The following is a 22,716-nucleotide window of genomic DNA, read 5'->3' as shown; positions in this document are numbered from 1 at the left end:
CCTATTCTGGGTTGGGGAATGTTATATTATATTCTCTGGCTTAAGTGCGTTTCTTTATGTTTTATACTTTTGTTGTTTTTTATAATCACTCTCATGTAATGCGAAAAGCACCTACTGCAATAGTCACATCTGTCTGTCTGTCTGTCTGAAACAACTTGGCTCCCAGTTGACAGAGTTTGTTGAAATGTAGCACATTTATTCTTCAAGGAAATTTATCAGGACGGTTCAGTTTTAATTGAGATATGGATTAAGGCATGCTGTACATGTTTTAGATATTTCAAAATCTCCCTTTGAAAACCATTGGCAAATTTTGCGAGCTTGTCTATCGTAACACAGAGAAACATTCTGTGTGACTTCAGCTAAGAATTCATTTACAATTCAATTTTACCTTGCGAGAAGTCACTTCAGCTTGTATATTTTTTCTTTTCTTTTACATGTTCGACAGCCACTCTGCATAGCAGTAGAACACCCAAGGTCATACACACTAAAGCAAGTGCACCTCACTGTAAGACACTGGACGAGACAAGCCCAGGTGCAATCGGATTGAATGGCTAAGTGTTACCATATAAGGAAGGTATGACATCCATCCATCCATCTATCTTCGCTTAAAGTACCCCAGTGTAAAGGTAAGTTTTGCTCTTTGCTTATGTATGTAGAAATTTATGAAAGATGGATCTTTGACACTTTATGCTACAGTGGCTAAACTTGTACTCAGTATTTCAGTTATACTAAAAGAAACCTCACAGCTATATTATATAAAGACATGATAATCCATCCATCTATTTTCTTGTCCTGCTTATACATACAAATAATTGTATGTTTGGTTTGTCCAAGTTTGTGGATTCAACTTAAAAATTCTCTAACATTATTTTTTGTGCTTCATTTTGATCCGTGGTTGCAAACTCTGTTCTGTCTTTTTGACCACATCTTTTAGCTCAGTATACATTCTGTCGCTAACAAGCGAGTTGGGAGCATTGCCGCAAGATTATAGAGGTAAAGAGAAAGGCGCCAGTGTCAGGAGAAGCGTGATTGCCAACAGCCTCTCTCCTTTTGCAAACAGTCCAGAGGATGAAGCCTGCTGACATGACTTCCAGCTTATCTCAAAGGACCTCCTCTTCCCCCCAATTGGCTATTTACAGAACCGTATTGCCAAAATGTTGCCCTCATTAGTGAACCAGAGAATGAAGACCATTGTGCTCCGCAAAAAAAGAAACCCCACTAGAAGCCAGAGAAGAGAAGCACTCAAGGATCTGAGATAATTCAATTGATACTTTTACTCACTTTTTTTTCCCAATCATTTTTTGGGTTAAATAGCGTACCAGAAGGTCCCTGACACTTTATTCTCTCCTTCTTGTCATTTTTCAGTATAGTGCATATACTAGTTTGCAACTTTCTTCCTATTCATCCCTGTCTATGATTTTGTTACTGTGCTCTGAGGTTGTTTTCTAGATTCTCGATCTCTCAGTAGTTGACCTTGCCTAGTTTATACTTTTCATTCTCTACTAACTCCATTTCCACTAGAAACTGCTGGCATGCTGTGCAGTCGGGAACGTTAAGTGCCTTATAGTTTTAAAATATAGCCTCAGGGGACAGGGCCCCCATGGCATTGCACCAGCGTTTATATTGGACTGAGAGGATAGTGGCCCTCATGGCAGCATTAACATGAACTCTCCTCTCATTCTGCTCTTTATCTGAATTGTAAGTACTTTTCTGATTCTCTGTTTTTTGAACTTTGACTTGCTTTAAGAATAAGAATTTAGAACTGTGGATGGGTTTTCTTTACTTTGAGAGTTGTGTTTTTAGACATACCCTATTTTAGAATCTATTTTTGCTTCTGTTCTTGTTTGCATTCTTGTTTAATACATTTAAAATATAACAAAATTTTGTTTGTGTCATTTTTAACCATGGAAATCTTACAGTTGTGGAACGAGCCCCGGACACAGACAGGCGGACAACATTTTGTCACCCAACACACACGTCTTTATTTACACTATTTACTATTTTGGTGCCTCTGCACCGAACCCCAAAGTCCAGGCCTCTCCTGCCAGTGCCTGCCTTCTTCGGGCCACCTCCACTCTTCTCCAGCAAGACTTTGTCCACTCCTTGCCCGGCTCCAGTCCTCGAATGAAAGGAGGCGGCCCCTTTTATACAAGCCCGGATGGGCTCCAGGTGCTTCCTGACACTCCTCCGCGGACACTCCCCTGTGTGGCGGAGGTGCCGACTGCGCATCCGGAAGCCCTCCGGGTGACCCCAGTCTTCTTCCCGCAGCACTTCCTGGTGTGACGGAAGTGCTGAGGTCCAGGGCTCTCCAGGCACCGGGGCGCCCCCTGGCGGTGACCACAGGCCCCTGCAGGGCTGAGCTTCTAAGTTCTGCACCTGTGGTCCCCAGTGTAACCAGGGAAGTCGCCCCCTCGTGGTCTGGAGGAGGCGCAAGCCTTCCTCCTGTCCTCCTGGGAGTCCCGGCTGGGTATCACATCCAGCCGTCTGCCACAGGTTTATCTTGCACAATAGGGGCGGCACGGTGGCGAAATGGTAGCACTGCTGCCTTGCAGTAAGTACAGCAGGGGTTGCATGCTGGGTCCTCATTGGATGGAGTCTGCATGTTCTCGCAGTGTCTGTATGAGTTTCCTCTAGGTGTTCTGGTTTATTCCCACAGTCCAAAGACATGCAGGTTTGGTTAGATGAATTGGCAACTCTAAATTGGCCCGAGTGTGAGTGTGTGGTGTTCACCCTACAATGGACCGGCACCCTGTCCAGGACTTGTTCCTGCCTTGAGTATTACGAGTATTACGACCCTGGTCTGGATTAAATGGGTTAGACAATATGGCATCTCCCCATATGACTTTTCTGAACATTAAAGCTTTAAACTCTTTTTGTTGGGCCCATGCAGGCCAAAAGCCGGCTTCTTGAGCTTGGGATGAGGATTACTTTGATAGCAGGCTTCTGTGATGTTCCGAGGCCCACTTCTAGAAGCAAAATCCTCATCCTGATTTTTAAGGGTGGAAAAGAATAATAACAGGAGATGACTTAGTAGCACCCACCCCGATATTTACAGCATATTATCTGCTAAAACTTCTGGGTCTGAATTTATTCACTATCTTTTATATATGCAGTACTGCTTTTGCAAATCGAGTACATAAACAGCAGTTGGCTTAGTTTGCCTTAAGATTATGCGTGTTTGATATTGATATTTTAACTTGGTTTTCCATATGATTGCTCCAGTCATATTAAATTACAAATACAAGCAAGGAAAAACCGTATCACTCCTTTTAATCACATCTACAAAAATATAGCTAATGACTTTTAAGTCTTTGTATTCCAGTGATCACAGAAAGGAATAGAAAAACAGAAAACCTTTGAAAGCAGGAAACTCAAATGTAACAGTAAAAGCAGTTCCCTTCTTGAAAATACACAAGAGGAACACAGTAAGTGCTGCTTTTCAGTTACCAGACGCTTCTGGGTGGGCTGGGTCCATACAAGGGCAGTCCTTTGAGAATTAATTTGGCGCCTGCCCTTGTGGCAAATGGAGTGTATTCAGTAAAATTGTGACAACAAATGTGTTATAAAAATGCCTCCCTGTCATAATTATAGTTATTTGGATTGCCTACAATATTAATAATCAATTAAACAAATGCCTACTATGTTTCTAAAAAATAAATTCTATACCAGGGCAATGGAATTTCCTTTTTGTCAGCACAAAAGGTTCACTAGCTGAGCCCTAGGGAATAATGCATTAAAACCAAAAAAAATTCAAACAAGCAGAACAAAAATATTGAAAGAGATTCTGTGTAAGAGGGACGCAGCATGAATCCTTTTCAACTCTAAGTGACGAAACGTCCTGTAGAATAAAAACAAGAGACATTTTTAGAATGAAAACGAGAAGTGCCCTGGGTTCTCCACAAAAGGCATCCTGGAAATTCTAAGTGAGATTAAGATGCAGTATCAAGAGACAAGCATATCCTAATCACTTGCACTGAGAGTGGATTATTTTTTAAGGAAGTGTGCAGTTTGATAAAATACAGATTGTAACAATGCATGGGCAGAAGATAAAACAAATAGCCAACGTCCTTCAAGCCCCACATTTCACTGGACTGTCCAGAAAATATAAACAGATACTCTGAGTCACAGGGAACTTGGCAATTATCCCAAGGATTTTTGATTACACTTTGACATTGAGGGAAGAGATTTTAATGAGAAATCTAAAAAAATAATCTGAAAAGGGAAACATTCATTTTATGAATAATATCTTATACCTTAATATACCTGTTAGTAGTGAACAAAAAGGTGGAAAGACATGGACTGAAAAGAGGTGCCTCCAGAAACGGTTGGCTCTCCAGTTTATTAGGTAGATGGTAGTGTAGCCTGCTGAGAAGCACCAAGATCCACAGTGGACCTCCACTGGAGTCTCAACATTTCCACTGTGGCCAAGTGGGTTCAATAGCGGACATACTTTCTGTGATAAATAAGGAGGATCAAACTTCTCCTTCCCATCCTTACAACCTTCTTAAGAGCCACCCAAGAGAGCATCCTGACTAACTGTACCACGGTGTGGAATGAGTATTGTAAATTGTGAGATCACAAGACCCTCCAGTGGGTTGTGCACAATGTGGAGAAAATCACTGGGTCCTTCCTGCCTTTCATCCGGGCATTTTCCAAAAATCCTTTTATTTGGAAGGCCTCCAGCATTGTGGATGACCATTCCCATCACTTCCACAAACTGTCTGCTCTCCTGTCGTCTGGCAGAAGGTACCAGAGTATCCAGACCAGCTCCACCAGACTGTGAAATAGTTTCATTCTCCAGGCTGTTAGAAAACTGAACAGCCTTCTGTTATGAATAGAAGTCTCAAAGCACACAAGTCCCAAAATCACTTCCAAAATCTCATCAAAATCCCATGTTAGATACAAAAAATACATATGAAAAAGTTTGGGAACCCCTCTTAATTCTTTGGATTTTTGTCATTGGCTGAGCTTTCAAAGTAGCAACATCCTTTTAATATATGACATGCCTTATGGAAACAGTAGTATTTCAGCTATGAGATTACGTTTATTGGATTAACAGAAAATATGCAATATGCATCATAATAAAATTAGACAGGTGCATAAATGTGGGCACCCCAACAGAGATATCACATCAATACTTAGTTGAGCCTCCTTTTGCAAATATAACAGCCTCTAGACGCCTCCTATAGCCTTCGATGAGCCATTTGGATTCTGGATGGTGGTTTTTTTGACCATTCTTCCATATAAAATCTCTCCAGTTCAGTTAAATTTGATGGCTGCCGAGCATTGAAAGCCTGCTTCAAGTCATCAAGATTTTCAATGATTTTCAAGTCAGTCAGTCTGTGACGGCCATTCCAGAACATTGTACTTCTCCCTCTACATGAATACCTTTGTAGATTTCAAACTGTGTTTTGGGTCATTGTCTTGTTGGAATACCCAACCCCTGCATAACTTCAACTTTGTGACTGATGCGTGAACATCATCCTGAAGAATTTGTTGATACTGGGTTGAATTCATCTGACCCTCGACTTTAACAAGGGCCCCAGTCCCTGAAGTAGCCACACAGCCCTCCACCAAATCTGACAGTAGGTAGCAGGTGTTTTTCTTGGAATGCGGTGTTCTTCTTCCGCCATGCATAGCACTTTTTGTTATGACCAAATAACTCAATTTTTATCTCATCAGTCCAAAGCACTTTGTTCCAAAATGCATCTGGCTTTTCTAAATGAGCATTGGCATACAACAAGTGACTCTGTTTGTGGTGTGAGTGCAGAAACGGCTTCTTTCTCATCACATTGCCATACAGATGTTCTTTGTGCAAATTGTGCTGAATTATAGAACGATGTACAGATACACCATCTGCAGCAAGATGTTCTTGCAGGTCTTTGGAGGTGATCTGTGGGTTGTCTGTAACCATTCTCACAATCCTGCACATATGCCACTCCTGCATTTTTCTTGGCCTGCCAGACTTGGTTTAACAGCAACTGTGCCTGTGGCCTTCCATTTCCTGATTCCATTCCTTACAGTTGAACCTGACAGTTTAAACCTCTGAGATAGCGTTTTTGCAGCCTTCCCCTAAACCAGGAGACTGAACAATCTTTGTTTTCAGATCTTTTGAGAGTTGCTTTGAGGATCCCATGCTGTCTGTCACTCTTCAGAGGAGAGTCAAAGGGAAGCACAACTTGCAATTGACCTCCTTAAATACCTTTTACTACTCATGATTGGACACACCAGTCTATGAAGTTCAAGGCTTAACGAGCTCAACCAACCAATTTGGTGTTGCAAGTAATCAGCATTGAGCAGTGACAGGCATTCAAATCAGCACAATTACAAGGGGAGCCAAATTATTGCACAGCCAGTTTTTCACATTTGATTTAACTTCATACAACTAAATACTGCTGCACTAAAAATCTTTGTTCGGAAAACACCGCAGTACTCAGATGTTCCTAGGAAATGAAAGACATACCACTGTTATCTTTATTGTTGAAAGTAGAGCCAATTATTATGCAGGCTGAGAGGGGTTCCCAAACTTTTTCATATGACTGTAAAAGGTTTATTATCACAAAAATGCTCCATAAGTCAATGAAGCTTTGTAGAGCACACACGGCAAAACGGAGTTGCCAGCAAGGGTAATCCCAAAAGAAAAAGTCCCAGTACACAATCTAAAGGCAAAGTCAAAAACAGAGCAAACTGGTCAGGAATCCAGACAAAATCAGAAAGCTAAGTAGAATAAAAGATAACTCACCAAACAGCAAATGAACAGAACAAACAATATTTATAAAGGAAGAAACCAATGAAATTCCTCATGCAGAAGTAAAAACAAATTCTGAGTTCATACATTTTCAAAAAGAAGAGTCCGATGTGTCTTTCAAGCTACCAATATATTGACAACTAAGAAAACCTCTGGCCCTGATGGGATTTTATCAGGTGTATTGAAAGAAATTAAAGATGTCATCTAGAAGCTGTTATTAGGAATATTTGAGAGGTCACTTGTGAAAGGAGAAGTACCTGAGGACTGGAAAGTTATAAGTGTGACACTAATTTTCAATAATGAAGACAAAATGGATCCTGGTATCTACAGACTGATAAGTCATACTTCTGTGCCATGCACAATTATGAAAATTATAACAATAAATAAATCAGAAAAGTACGAACATGAATATAACCTGCTAAATAACAGCCAGTGTGTGTTTATGAGAGGAAGCTCTTGCCACATTTTGAAGAAGTAACCAGAATATTTGACAAAAATAAAGCTTATTAAATAATTTACTAATACTTTCAAAAAGCCTTTGAGAAGGTCGTCCCACACCGAATATTAATTCTTTAACTAGAAGTTGTAGACATCAGTGGTAACCTACAAAACTGGATCTCAAGTTGGTTAACCAGCCCGAGACAAAAAGTAAAGATAAGAGGAGAATACTCCATGTGGAGTGGGCTCATCAGTGGAGTCCCTCAGAGGTCTGTCCTTGGACCGTTACTTTTTCTGATTTATATTAATGACATAGATGTCAATGTAGTTAGTAAAGTTGTGAAATTTACAAATGACACTAAAATTGAAGGAATGGCAGACACAATGAGAAGGCAGCAAAAAGAATTCAAAAAGATCTAGATACGCTTTCAAACAAGATGTAAGAAGAAGGGGCCTGAAGAAGCGTCCTGAGTTTCCTCAAAAGCTTGCATATTGTAATCTTTTTAGTTAGTCAATAAAAGGTGTCATTTTGCTTCACTTCTCACTACATTCATAAGGGCTACCACTGTACAACACCCTAGTACTAAAAGAAAGGCAGAATTTGTAGAAGGCACAAATTACTTTTACTCATTCAAAAATGACGTCCTCAGTTGTTCTCTTTCTACCATCTTCTGAACAAAAAAGCGACTTGTGTTAACAGAAACAAAAAATCGTACTTTGTGTAGAAAACTCATTTCATCATTCATCCTTAGGTCATAACTTCGGAGGACACGCTGCTAACAATGTGGGATGCTGTCCTAATGACAGGTGTCATAAATGGCGTTCACTGAGAAGCACAAACAATGATAGCCAAATGATCAAAAATATTATGTAACTGTTAAAGTGGACAGATAAATAAAAAAAGAATGTCAGAATTATGTTTTTTGACCCTAAAAACCCTCAAAACGAGTGTCAAATCACTCAAAATGACTGAAATTAACACATAAAAAATATTAAGAGATTCCACAATATAACAGGTGGAGAATCTATCCTCTTCACAATTTTCTTTTTTATGGTGTTGTTATTAATGTCAATTTGTATTTTCATTTTGTTGAATGCTTACTGCATTGCCGTTCTGTTTCCTGGTAGTCGCCTCCATTTTGTTATGCCATTGCCAGAATGAGACGGTCTGTTTCTAGGGGCTCAAGAAAGTAAGTGACAAAAAGTGTGATGGCATAATGACTTGGACTAACAGAAGGCAGCATGTGAGACTGCAGATAAGCAGGACTTTTGTGTGTGTTATTTTCTTGAACTGTGTTTTTTGATTATTATCTCTATTCCTATTGACTTTAATTTCTGGTTAGTGTTTGGACTTTGATGACAGCTATTCAGACTTTCTGATTACAGCCTGCTCCCATTTAGATGTCTTTTCTTTGTTTTTCCTGGCAGAAGAGATTATACTTTAAATAAAAAAATCAAATGAAAACTGTGGGATAACATTAACTCCTCTCAGGACTACCCAAAAAAGACATCAATCACTTGCAACGAGTGCAGAATGCAGCTGCCAGAATCCTAACTGGGAAAAGAAAATCCGAACACATTTCTCCAGTTTTGATGTCACTATACTGGTTGCCTGTGTCATTCAGGATTGACTTTAAAATACTGCTTATGGTTTATAAAGCCTTAAATAATCGCGCTCCATCTTATATATCGGAATGCCTGACACATTATATTCCAAATCGTAACCTTAGATCCTCAAATGAGTGTCTCCTTAGAATTCCAAAAGCTAAACTTAAAAGAAGTGGTGAGGCGGCCTTCTGCTGTTATGCACCCAAAATCTGGAATAGCCTGCCAATAGGAATTCGCCAGCCTAATACAGTAGAGCACTTTAAAACACTGCTGAAAACACATTACTTTAATATGGCCGTCTCATAACTTCACTTTAACTTAATCCTGATACTCTGTATGTTCAATTCATCACAATAACTATTCACAGTGGCTCTAAAATCCGTACTGACCCCTACTCTCTCTTCTGTTTCTTTTTCCGGTTTCTTTGTGGTGGCGGCCTGCACCACCTCCACCTACTCAAAGCATCATGATGCACCAACATTGATGGACTGAAAGCCAGAAGTCTACGTGACCATCATCATCAGGTCCTTCCATGAAAACCCTAAATACAAAGAGGACTGTTTGATTTATGTTAGGTAGATTGCCCAGAGGGGACTGGGCGGTCTCGTGGTCTGGAACCCCTACAGATTTTATTTTTTTCTCCAGCTTTTGGAGTTTTTTTTTGTTTTTTCTGTCCACCCTGGCCATCTGACCTTACTTATTCTATGTTAATTAATGTTGACTTATGTTTATTTTTTATTGTGTCTTCTATTTTTCTATTCATTTTGTAAAGCACTTTGAGCTAAATTTTTTTGTATGAATATGTGCTATATAAATAAATGTTGATTGATTGATTGATTGATTAAGAGTCCATACAGTTACACAGCAACAAAGTCATAATCTTTATCATTGGATAACTCGGTCACTGAATCCGCTGTGATTATTCAGGAATGAGCTATCACTGTGGTGGTGTAGTGATTATCATTCCTACCTCACAACTATAGAGTTCTGGCATTTGAAGTAGACAGGTAAGCACCACGTGGAATATTCCTATTCACACACAGTTTCTGACCTCTTGACTTTCAGCTCCCCAAAGACAAGCAAGTTTGTAGCTTTAAATTTACCCAAAATAGACTGAGTACAGTGTGAGTGTGCCCTGCGATCAACTTGCTCTCCATTTAGATTTGGTTCAAAGCCAGTGCCCAGTGCAACAGGAATTGTGTTGGGTCGGTACCAAAATGTTGACTTAGGTCTTGATATCAGCTCCCAGATAATAATCTCTTATATATATTTCTCTTCTGGTTCGTCCTGCTTCCACTTCAAACCCGGTCACGTCACGGCCCTATATCTAGCCTGACCGTGTGACCTTTCACTTCGGCGGTGACGTGACACCAATGGGGTCATGAGAGAGGAGTGGGGAATGCGGTAGTCCAAAGGAGGAATAGGAATCGAGAAAAGCGGCGTGGGGGTGTATGGGAGGCCATAGCTAGCATGGGGAAGGGTTTGGAAGAGAAGGAATAGGAATCAAGAAATGCCGTGTGGGCTGCGTGTTGAGGGGTTCAGGTTTGAAGAGGAAGCAGGACGAACCAGAAGAGAAATATATATAAGAGATTATTGAGTGCAAACTGATCGCTATCCAAAATTCTGAAACAATCTTCAATCCCAGAATCCCCTCTCCTTCCTTCCGACACCAATCTCCCTTTTAAATTTAAACACACACAATGTCCACTCAGATTCGCCTTCCTCATGACTTTCAACAAGTCCCAAGGACAAGCGTTTTCAAAAATGTGCGTTAATGTACAACAACCAGTCTTCAGCCACTGTCAGTTGTATGTGGCTTTTTCTAGGGTTAGATCTTTCGACTCATTATCTGTCGTCTCCAGCAAAACACCTATTCATAACTGCGTCTTTCAAGAAGTATTTCTTTCTTCTTGATTTCTGAATTCCTTTCTTGCCGCTTGCTACGGCGGGCATCGGCTAGTAATAAATAATTTTTTACAGTTTTTACAGTTTGTAACACGTGTGCATGGGAGACAATACAATGGGCTCAAAAGTAAGTGTTTGTCATCCGAGCCAAGAGGTGGCACTGTCCAGTAACACTCTCTCCTTTTCTTCCTCTGGAGACCCTCGTCAGAACCTGCTTCCTAAAGACGTCACTTCCGCCTCCTAAGATCCTGCTTAATATTAACATCTCTTCCAGTTTCGGATCAATCAAGATCCAACCTCTTCCTGTTTCCATTATATAAATCTGCTACCATCTTACCTCACCCCTGTTCCACATTGATCTTGTATCTGTAAAGACATTTTCTTATTTTTGTCCTATTTTCAAGTATACAGGGCTGGTAATTCCTCAAGTCAAGTCTTATTACAATTTATACAGCGATTTTCTCTGTACTCAAAGCACTTTTTCATAGCGAATGAGGAGCCACTTCAGCCACCACTAATGTGCAGCATTCACTTGGATGATGCGGCGGCAGGCATTTTTGCGCCAGTACGCTCACCAAGCATTAGCTGTTAGGTGGTGAAGTGATGAGAGAGACAGACAATTAGAAACAGGGGATGATTAGGGGCCAGAATGACTAGACTGTAATGGGTAATTTAGCCTGGACATCGGGATACACCCTACTCTTTACAAAGGGTGCCTAGGGATCTTTAATGACCACACAGAGTCAGGACCTCGATTTTACATTTTACTTGTAGGACAGCGACCTTTTTTTACAGCACAGTGTCCCCGTCACTGCACTGGGGCATTGCGATCCACATTCAGACCACAGGGTAAGTGCCTCCTGCTGGCGTCACCAACACGTCTTCCAGTGCCAGTACCAAAACAGTACCAAAGCAAATAACAGATAACTATGCCCCTCATCACACAAATGTGTGCATCACCTGTTGTGCTGCATAATTACATGCCTCCTTGCTTTGCTCAAAGTTAAAGTTCACTTTGAATTCTTAGGTGTGTCAAAATTGGCTGGACCCTTTGGAGGTCTCCAGTTTATCAAACAGCGTGAGGGGTGGAGAAGGGTTTGTCCACTGCGGAGTGTAAAGTATGTTGAAGGGAAGGAGTTGATAAAGGGTGGTTTATACTTGATACATCTGTGCTGGGTGCGAGAGTCAAATGATAAAAATTACATCAGACATGGAGACTTGCCAGTGCTGGGATTTAACTACATGCTGTATGTATAATTTTTTCTAAACATGTGACAATGCAGATGCAGCAGTGTGTACCTAAATTGGTGAAGTTTGAGGTGAGGCTGGTTATGTGGGTGCCAGAAAGATGAAGGCTGAATATGATGCAACAGGTCATCAAAGTGCAAGATAGACATGCAAAAATATCTGAAGAGCATTTGTTCATCAAGCAGGTCACCCACTCATAAGAATATTATGTCTTCCCTCCCTTCGAAGTTTTTGGACACTCCATTCTCACTTGCTCTGCTGTGACATTGTAGGGTACAGTATGTGATGCTGACCAAAAACTGTCACGTGTTCACTACAAGAATATCAACACACTGATTGAATGGGCCACAAGAAGTATGGATGTGTTTTGGCTATTGACCATGCTCACGATTTTCATTGCGTTCTACGCGCCAGCTTCACGCGGTAATTATAAATACGACCTTAGGAGAATTGTCTTCCATGGAGTCTATAGTACGGCCTGGTGCCTTTTGCCACAGCAACAGTTCCCCTTTGAATTCTCTGGTGCATTGAAAGGTAATGTGTGGTGGGTTTTGTCCTACGTGGAGCCTACATTGTGTTGGAGAGCGAAAGAACAAAGATCTGTGCATAACATTTTTCAAAACTACTGTTTACTTCTGGTACCAAAATTACTGAAATTCTGGTACTGTACTGTTTTAAAAGTTGAGTTTTCCTGTACTTTATTTGTACCAATAGACTGAACAACCCTATACAGGAATTGAACTCGGCTTCCACCATCATGGGCTGAATAAGTTCAAAAATAAATGGACGGATGCATGGATTTTGATGAACACAAAAAAAATAGTAAATTGAAAACTTTGAATTTACCTGATCGTTTTCCAAACATTAAAGCCGTCCAAGGGTTTAGTCCCATTGGTGGAGCCCCCGGCCAGTCCCACTAGTGTTGGCAGCCAGTCGGAAATGTGGATAAGCTCCCTGCTGATCACTCCAGTTTGTTGCAACAATGGACTTGTAACAAAGCCCACACCTCGCACACCTCCCTCCCAAAGACTCCATTTTCTTCCCCTTAGTGGCCAGTTGTTTCCACCTTCTAAAGTCTGACCTCCATTATCTGTTGGAAAACAGAAAAAAACATGAAAGAGGGTTTTAAGGAATGTAATAAAAAGACAGTGAAAATGACTTTTTTATATAAATCTCATTGCTTTCACCCAGACAGATTTTTAACGTTGCAGAATTTGGGAGAAGACATTCTGGAGGGCAGCTAGCCAACATCAGTATGTCTAGACCAGTGTGTCCCAACCTCAGTCCTGTGGCCCCCTGTGGCTGCAGGTTTTTATTCCAACCGGCTTCTGTTTTTAATTGGACTCCTGGGCTAGTTAAGTGAACTGTTATTTCCCAAGTTCTGTGTTTTGGGAACAATATAGAAATTAGAAAACTAAGTTTGGCAATATATATATATATATATATATATATATATATATATATATATACAGTAATCCCTCCTGGATCGCAGGGGTTGCGTTCCAGACCCCCCCGCGATAGGTGAAAATCCGCGAAGTAGAAACCATATGTTTGTATGGTTATTTTTATATATTTTAAGCCCTTATAAACTCTCCCACCCTGTTAACATTATTAGAGCTCTCTAGACATGAAATAACACCCTTTAGCCAAACGTTTAAACTGTGCTCCATGACAAGACAGAGATGACAGTTCTTTCTCACAATTAAAAGAATGCAAACATATCTTCTCTTCAAAAGAGCGCCGTCAGGAGCAGAGAATGTCAGAGAGAGCGCTCGCTAAGAAAAGCAAACAATCAAAAAATCAATACGTGCTTTTAAGTATACAGAAGCACCGCGATAAAGCGGCATTTTGTAGAGGAGCGTCCGTATCCTCTGTGCAAACAGCCCCTCCGCTCACACCCCCTCCGTCAGACGGAGAGAGTGAGAAAGATAGAGAGAAGCAAACAAGCACAGCGCGGGAAGCATATCTTATAGCATTGAGGAGTTTTGGTTAATATGCAATACATGCTCTGATTGGGTAGCTTCTAAGCCATCCGCCAATAGCGTCCCTTGTATGAAATCAACTGGGCAATCAAACTGAGGAAGCATGTAACCTAAATTAAAAGACCCATTGTCCGCAGAAAGCAGCGAACCAGCGAAAAATCTGCGATATATATTTAGATGTGCTTACATTTAAAATCCACGATAGAGTGAAGCCGCGAAAGTTGAAGCGATATAGCGAGGGATTACTGTATATATATATATATATATATATATATATATATATATAATATATATATATATATTATACATATACAGTGCATCTGGAAAGTATTCACAGTGCATCACTTTTTCCATATTTTATATTACAGCCTTATTCCAAAATGGATTAAATTGATTTTTTTCCTCAGAATTCTACACACAACACCCCATAATGACAACGTGAAAAAAGTTTACTTGAGGTTATTGTAAATTTATTAAAAATAAAAAAAACTGAGAAAGCACATGTACATAAGTATTCACAGCCTTTGCCATGAAGCTCAAAATTGAGCTCCGGTGCACCCTGTTTCCTTTGATCATCCTTGAGATGTTTCTGCAGCTTAATTGGAGTCCACCTATGGTAAATTCAGTTGATTGGACATGATTTGGAAAGGCACACACCTGTCTATATATGGTCCCACAGTTGACAGTTCATGTCAGAGCACAAACCAAGCATGAAGTCAAAGGAATTGTCTGTAGACCTCCAAGACAGGATTGTCTCGAGGCACAAATCTGGGAAAGGTTACAGAAAAATTTCTGCTGCTTTGAAGGTCCCAATGAGCACAGTGGCCTCCATCATCCGTAAGTGGAAGAAGTTCGAAACCACCAGGACTCTTCCTAGAGCTGGCCGGCCATCTAAAATGAGCGATCGGGGGAGAAGGGCCTTATTTAGGAAGGTGACCAAGAACCCGATAGTCACTCTGTCAAAGCTCTAGAGGTCCTCTGTGGAGAGAGGAGAACCTTCCAGAAGGACAACCATCTCTGCAGCAATCGACCAATCAGGCCTGTATGGTAGAGTGGCCAGACGGAAGCCAAACCTTAGAAAAAAGCACATGGCAGCCCGCCTGGAGTTTGCCAAAAGGCACCTGAAGGACTCTCAGACCATGAGAACCAAAATTCTCTGGTCTGATGAGACAAAGATTGAACTCTTTGGTGTGAATGCCAGGCGTCACATTTGGAGGAAACCAGGCACCGCTCATCACCAGGCCAATACCATCCCTACAATGAAGCATGGTGGTGGCAGCATCATGCTGTGGGGATGTTTTTCAGCGGCAGGAACTGGGAGACTAGTCAGTATAAACAGAAAGATAACTGCAGAAATCTACAACCTCGTTGTCCTGCTGAAAGATGAACCGTCGCCCCAGTCTGATGTCAAGAGCGCTCTGGAGCAGGTTTTCATCCAGGATGTCTCTGTACATTGCTGCAGTCATCTTTCCCTTTATCCTGAATAGTCTCCCAGTTCCTGCAGCTGAAAAACATCCCCACAGCATGATGCTGCCACCACCATGCTTCACTGTAGGGATGGCATTGGCCTGATGATGAGCGGTGCCTGGTTTCCTCCAAACGTGACACCTGGCATTCAAGCCAAAGAGTTCAATCTTTGTCTCATGACATCTTTAGTGACAATTTTCAATATGTCTCCCCTCTCCCTCTTCTTTTATAGGGGAGCTCACTTACAATCAGCACTCCCCTCTTCTTACTTTCTCTGCCTTCCGGCACAGTGGTTGAGTTGTTCTCTTTTGCTGAACTCACCAGGTTTCAATGGTGATATCTTGTAACTTGGTGGGACAATAACTGCACGTCTTATGCGGTGCTCTTGCCCAAAGGATATCCCTGGCTCTGCCTTAAATTACATCATCGGGAGTGTTCTTGATTATTTCTTCCTACTTTCTGTATATTATTTTTTATTGATTGAATTAATTACTGGGTCTCGGTTTCCTCCCATAAATCTGTGTTAATAAAGGTATATTATGACTAGCTGTCATATTATGCGAGTGTAACCCGAGTCAGTTTTATTGCCTAAAGCACCACGTTCAATTAATTAGCACCTAATTACAGACTCAGTGTGTGAATTACTGTACACAACCTTAATCAGAAGCACCTGCTGCCTTGGTACTCTTCATGTTGGCAGACGTTTATGCAAAAAACACTCAGCCACCAGACAGACAGCAAGTCAACTGTAAACGAAGCTACTCCTCCATAATGCAAATCTGTATTACACTGTATAACAAGACTCAATTTCAGTTGTTTCTTTCTTTCAGTGTTCTGTAAGTTAGAGCACAAAATGAAAGGAACTGTCAACCTTTTATAAAAACATCAGACAATGTAATACATCAACTGGATTGTTGAGCATACTAACAATTACCTTCAGGCAAGAAACATAACGATAAATTAAACAGTACCGAGATGAGTCTGAATTATTGATTATGATTTGATTTTATATGCTTTGTTAATCCCCAAAGGGAAATTGTCCTTTCACATGATTTTTGGGGGTCAGACTGCAGAGTCAGCCATTGTACAGCACCTCTGGAGCAATTTTTATTTTTAGCAGGCAACCCTCAAATTGAATATGAACTACTAATGTTTAGGTTATCACTTTACTTCCATTAACAATTCTTCACTTTTTTATTTCTTTTTTTGTGTCAGTTGCAGTACTTTGTCATGGACTAGATGCAACTGCCACCATTACAAGTTAGGCAACTTAAACACTAGAATCCCTGAAGCCTGCAAAAAAACTTGTAATCCTGGGCCACCTTTAATTCCTTTGCACCTCTTCATTTGTGCCTTTTGTTTTGCAAATGTGCCCAAGCAGCAAGCAGCCTGCTATCCCATAAATCCCCTAAACCATCCCCCAAGCCCCCAAAAAACGGAGCGGAAGTCAGTCACAAAATTCTCAGAGCTCAAGTACGTTTATCTGGGTGTGAGGTGCTTGGAGTTGTACAGGGTAAATAATATATTGTTATTTGGAAAAGATACATTTCATGTGTTTTCTATGTCTACAACGATCTGGGTAAATGTAAGATGACAGGAAGAAATGCTGAACACATACCTAAAACAGAAACTTTTTCCAAGTTATAGTAATAATGATGTGAAGTGTATAATGTGTGAAGGCTTTAGTCCAAATATCAAATAAACACATGCGCTTTTATTCAAGGATATAACCGAAAAAAAAAAAATGAAATTTACATGTAGCTGTCAATGAGTTAAAAACCCAATAGGGTAGGGCTGGGCGTTTAATCAAAAAGTAATCGAAATCGACATTCAGAACCTATAATCGATCAAATTTTTCCAGGTCGATTATTTTGATTACTTTCCCTTTAAAAATACTACCACGTGTGGAGTCACGTGACCCCGCTCCGTTACGTTACGTTATTCCGCTGACATGTCGAGCATGGAGAGCTTAAACACTGACACAACTGAGCAACAAGAGCAGCTTGTACCAAAGAAAAACGCAGTCTCCGTCATTTGGACACATTTTGGCTTCAGTAAGGATGACATCGAACAAAATGAAGTCAGATGTAGACAATGTAGGAAAACAATTTCGACGCCCAAAGGTAACACCACCAATTTGTTTCAACATTTGAAGCACAATCACGTTACTGAATATGAACAGTGCATGGCTCAAAAAAAACAAAAAGAGACTGACAAGCGCCCAGCAACAAGTGCCTCCGCAAAGCAGATGTCGATAACACAAGTGTTCACAAATGCCACACAGTATGAGAAGAGTTCAAGAAGATGGAAAGAAATAACTGACGCTATTTGTTATTACATCACAAAGGATATGACTCCCTTGGCTACAGTGGAGCGAAGCGGGTTTAAACACCTCATTAAAATTCTCGACAGAAGATACACTGTGCCATCGCGATCACATTTTTCTAAAACTGCGCTGCCAGACATGTACAAGACATGTTGTAAAAATGTAGTTGCTTGACTGAAAAATGTTCCAACACTTTGCAGCCACATCTGATCTCTGGTCAAGTAGGACGATGGACCCATTCTTGAGCCTTACTTTGCACTACATTGACGACGATTGGAAGCTGCGCCAGAGATGCCTTGAGACGGCATATTTTCCAGCCGATCACACGGCAGATATGATTGCGCAAGGTCTGAAAGATATGCTTTCTGAATGGGACCTCACGGAAGAAAAACTTTCAGCCATTACGACAGACAACGGTGCTAATGTTGTCAAAGCTGCTGCGCTTAATGGATGGTTACAGCAGCAGTGTTTTGGACACCGACTACACCTTGCAATTGGTAAGTACACGTCAGCTTAATTAAATAAAATAGCATTGGGATGTTATCAAATTGGGCATATCTGGTGTTTACTATATTCTGGCTACGCTAAATTTGTTCTTAAGCACCTTTATAAATGTTACAATATGCTTGATATTACAGTGTTACAATGTTAAGTTCACATTACAATGTAACAGAACACTACATCATTAAAGTAAAAATCATTGTGTTGTAAAAAGGTGTTGTTAATCTGATATTATTTAATAAATATAAGATGCTCATTAATTTTGGTACTGTTAAAGCTTCAGGTATAAATAAAATATTGTCAATAATAATAAAAAAATTATTAATTTTGTGTGTTTCAGAAAATGGATTGAAAGATCAATATGTGACACGTGCAGTGAGGGTGTGCAAAAACAGAGTCAGTGCTTTTTCCTATAGCTGGAAAAAAAAGAAGGCATTAATGAAGGTGCAACAAGAACTGAACCTGCCACAACACAAGCTAAAAACAGCATGCGTTACCAGATGGGGATCGATGCAAATGATGATTGCAAGAGTCCTCAAACAAAGGAAAGCTATTACACAGATCCTTTCTGAAGACAAAAAATCCAGGCACCTTGTTCCATCGTGGGCTGACCTGGATGTCTTAGAGGCTGTCAGCAAGGCTCTTTCCCCCTTGATGGAGTTCACAGACGCCCTATCAGGGGAAGAGTATGTGACCATTTCATTTGTAAAGCCTGTACTGCATATCCTCAATTAACGAGTGCTTGCTGAGGAGGAAGATGATGTGGAGCTGACTAAAACTATCAAAACCAGCATCCTCAGGTACCTTAAGGAGAAGTACTCAGATCCTATCACAGAATAGCTACTGGACACAGCCAGTTTTGTTGATCCCAGATTTAAAGCTACCTACATTTCTGATCACAATGTCCACACCATTCAGGAGAAAGTGAAAACAGAGATGGAGAAGATGTCAGAAGCTGAAGTCTGCAGAGAAAGTCAGATTACAGAGACTGCAGAACCAACAACTTCATCAGCAGTAGCAAAAAAGCAAATGAGGTCATTAGGAAGCTTTTTTAAAGGGAGTGAGGCAACACCTTCAGCAAGTTCAGCTACACCCACTCTGTCACTTCAGCAATCGCTAGAAGCAGAGATGAGCAGCTATTTGGTGTCCCCCATGCTGGATAGTGAGGCAAATCCACTGGACTGGTGGAGGAGGCATCATGTACACTTTCCCACTCTAAGTAAGGTGGCAAAAAAGTATTTCTGCATACCAGCTACTAGCTCCCTATCAGAGCGGGTTTTCAGTTCGGGCGGAAACATTGTTACATGCCTCAGGTCCTGCCTGAAACCTGAAAAGGTTAACATGCTTGTGTTTCTTAGTAAGAACTTAAGAGTAAATTCATGTTCATATAGTGACATGACAAGAAGATCGCTAAGATCACCTCATGCAACAGTGTTTAGAGAGTTCTATTTTCATTACAACAATCTGTTGTTTACATTGATACATTGCACATTAAAATATTTGTTTACAGAAGATGCAAGAAATGCACTGTTGAAAATATTATTTACAGGATATATAAGAGTTATTTTATTTAGAAGAGATCCTGCTTATTTTCTACTTTTAATAAGAAAAACATTGAAAATAATTTATTTTGTTTCCAAAAGTGCAAGTTATTTATTTTTACTTTTTTATAAGAACAAAGTGACTGTTCGTTTTAGGCAATATGTGCTTTAATTTCAGTTGTTCAACATTGACGTTCAATAAATAATCACAGATAGTAGATAGTGAGTTTCCTACAATTTTCTTAATATCAAGCAATGCACCCTTCATTCAAAAATCTCTCACTTGTAATATGTGAGCATATTTACTGTACAAAACTTTTCAGTGAACTATGAGGGCAAAAAAAAAAAAAATAAATAAAATAATCGTTCATTAATCGTAATCGAGTTAAAATGTTCAATTAATCGAGATTTTGATTTTAGGCCAAATCGCCCAGCCCTACAATAGGGAATAGGATAGCAGACTGCTTTCTGCTTGTGCTGATTGACACATTTGATAAACAAAAGATGCCGATGAGGAGAGGTGCGAAGGAATTAAAGGTGGCCTAGGATTACGAGTTTTTTCATAGGCTTCAGGGATTCTAGTGTTAAACATTCAAGTTTTCATCAAGTTGGGGGATGATATTGCCCAGAGTTACAAAAAGCTGGGATGGCAGCCAGGTCGTCCTGTTTAATTCAACAAAAAACGGGAACAAAAACAGCGCACAATCATCATCATCAATAAGATTTAACTAAATGAAAATAGCCTCAGTAGGTAAAGGAACTCTGCTCTTTGGTTCATTTGTCATGATCAGGAAGGAGCTCCGATCTGTGGTCAGCTCAATCTAAAAGTAGACGCCCTCTTCCAGGGAGTCCGGCCTTTATAGCGCTCTGACCAGAAGGAGTGGAGTCACTTGCTCTCACAACAACAACATTTATTTATATAGCACATTTTCATACAAAAAAATGTAGCTCAAAGTGCTACACACAGGGTGTCTTCTCAGAGCCGTGGAGATAAAGGGAGATGACACGGTTAGTGACAGCGCCCCCTCTTATCCTGGGGTGGTATGACATACCTCTGACGAGCACAGAAGGTGCTCCTCCAACGTGAATGCATGACAGTGTCTAAGAAATGTTTTCTAGGAATCTTCTTGGTTGATTTTAGGGTTTTCAATATTACAGAATGTGCGTTTTGTTTATAGGTAACTTCTGGAATTACAAATGGAATGACACCATTTTGTTTTGGATAAAGGTCCTTCGATTTTGATGGTCTACACCCTCAAACAACCAGGAGTTGTGTCCCAACAAAAGGACCATCAAAACAGAAGGGGCTTTTTGAATTGAAGGTTCACCTCTCCTTCTCATTTATTCATCAAAAGTCAAGTCTTCCAATTCAAAAATGCAATCCATGAGGCTTTAGCTTCCTGTTTATGATGTACTCTGCATATATTGTGTTCATTAGAATTACTTTTCAACACTTTGAAAATAGTTTTTTTAATCAAATGCTTCCTGATTCAGTGGTATGAGAAAACTCCCACATATGATATATCGCTCGACTTGTGTTGATATCTAGTTATGCTAGATGTCAGGCTTTTTGAGGTTCCCATCTATTCATAGCCCTCAAGACCCACAAAAACCTTCCTTTTTAGGCCATTACCAGTTGAGTATTCCTTTAAACCAGTGAAAGGCAACCTTTTTCGAGTTGCGGCGCACTAAGTCCAAAAATTTTCTTTCGTGGCACACCTGAGGGACTGCCCATAAATAAAGTCATGATGACACAATCTATGGACAATCGCCAATAAAAACAGTTAATTTTACAAGTTTGAAAGACATTTTATTAATAAAGGAATCAAAGGATAAATCTTAAATTTAATTAATGTGAACGTTGAGATTGTTTTTCAGCACATATGAGATTGATGCGAGGATCAATTTTCGAAAGACAGACGCGCATTTCCTTGTCGATCATTTGAAGTCTCTCGTATTTCTTAGACTTCATTTCCGTAAGTGTTCCGTTATCTGTTTTTCCAACATAAAATATTTTTTTAAACATTATCTTTTTAATCAACCAAAAGCTCAAAAACATAGCAATTTTAAATATTTTACAAAAGTTTTCAAGGCGCCCCTAGAAAATTCCGAGGCGCACCGGTTGCCCGACAATGCTTTAAACCCATTCTGTTTTCTGTTGTATGACGTTTCTCTGTTAATATTTTGTGTTTATATTACATATATTTCTTTTGCATACTATAGTTGTACTTATTGGGCTCATAAGTGAAAGTTCACTTGATAAGAAAAAAAGTCAATTGAATAAATCGATCAACGCTGTTGGGCACCCATTGTTAGAACACCTGATGGTTGTTATGGCCGTGTCCACAGAGGTTGTGACTTAAATACCGTGGCCAAATGGCAATCTTTCCCTACTCTCTTTAAATTAATTACATTAAATCAACAAATTGAGCACACTGAGCGTCTTCTCTAGCACTTTGTCATTCCAAGTAAGCAAAAAAGCACTTTCAAGTATTGCAAAATGAATTTTAGACATCTGATAATATGATACTTTCATTATATCTAAATTACACCTTTAAATATCTCAAAGTAGCTGTCCCCCATGTCTCTGCCCATGTAGTAGTGAAACAGGACAAACTTTAAAAATCAATAAAAAAAAAAATATTTGTATTGAGAAGAATTTATATTGATAGCTTTCATATCTGAGAGACTTTTCATATACAATAGCTTTGGTTTTGCTATTAGCGTTGAGAATGTAGCTGTGATCTCTTTGCCAAAAATGTAAAAAGCTGGCAAGGTATCTCTGGCCAAGCGGAAGGTAGGTACACTCCAACATCAGACGTTGGCACTGTATCTGATCGTGTTCAGCTCTGATGGGAGAGCATCACCCACGTGGAGAGAAAAGCATGTCGCCGTGATATCTCTGCCAGTCAGCAGCTACCCTCTAAAGCACGTGTAGCTCTGATCTCTCTC

General features: G+C 40.1%; 1 protein-coding gene across 2 annotated transcripts in view; it reads right to left on the bottom strand.

The window, feature by feature from the left end:
* The window catches only part of arsb (arylsulfatase B), a 225,803-nt gene that overhangs the window by 145,626 nt on the left and 57,461 nt on the right, over nucleotides 1–22,716 (bottom strand). For both annotated transcript variants that reach the window (XM_039758386.1, XM_039758385.1), the window contains exon 5: nucleotides 12,794–13,037. In XM_039758386.1, the coding sequence (XP_039614320.1) occupies nucleotides 12,794–13,037 (244 nt within the window). The remainder of the gene's footprint in view (nucleotides 1–12,793; nucleotides 13,038–22,716) is intronic.

This window comes from Polypterus senegalus, chromosome 7 (genome assembly GCF_016835505.1).
Source record: "Polypterus senegalus isolate Bchr_013 chromosome 7, ASM1683550v1, whole genome shotgun sequence".
Classification (NCBI taxonomy): domain Eukaryota; kingdom Metazoa; phylum Chordata; class Cladistia; order Polypteriformes; family Polypteridae; genus Polypterus; species Polypterus senegalus.
Note: the sequence above shows the minus strand (reverse complement) of the source record. Positions and strands in the feature narration are given on the sequence as shown.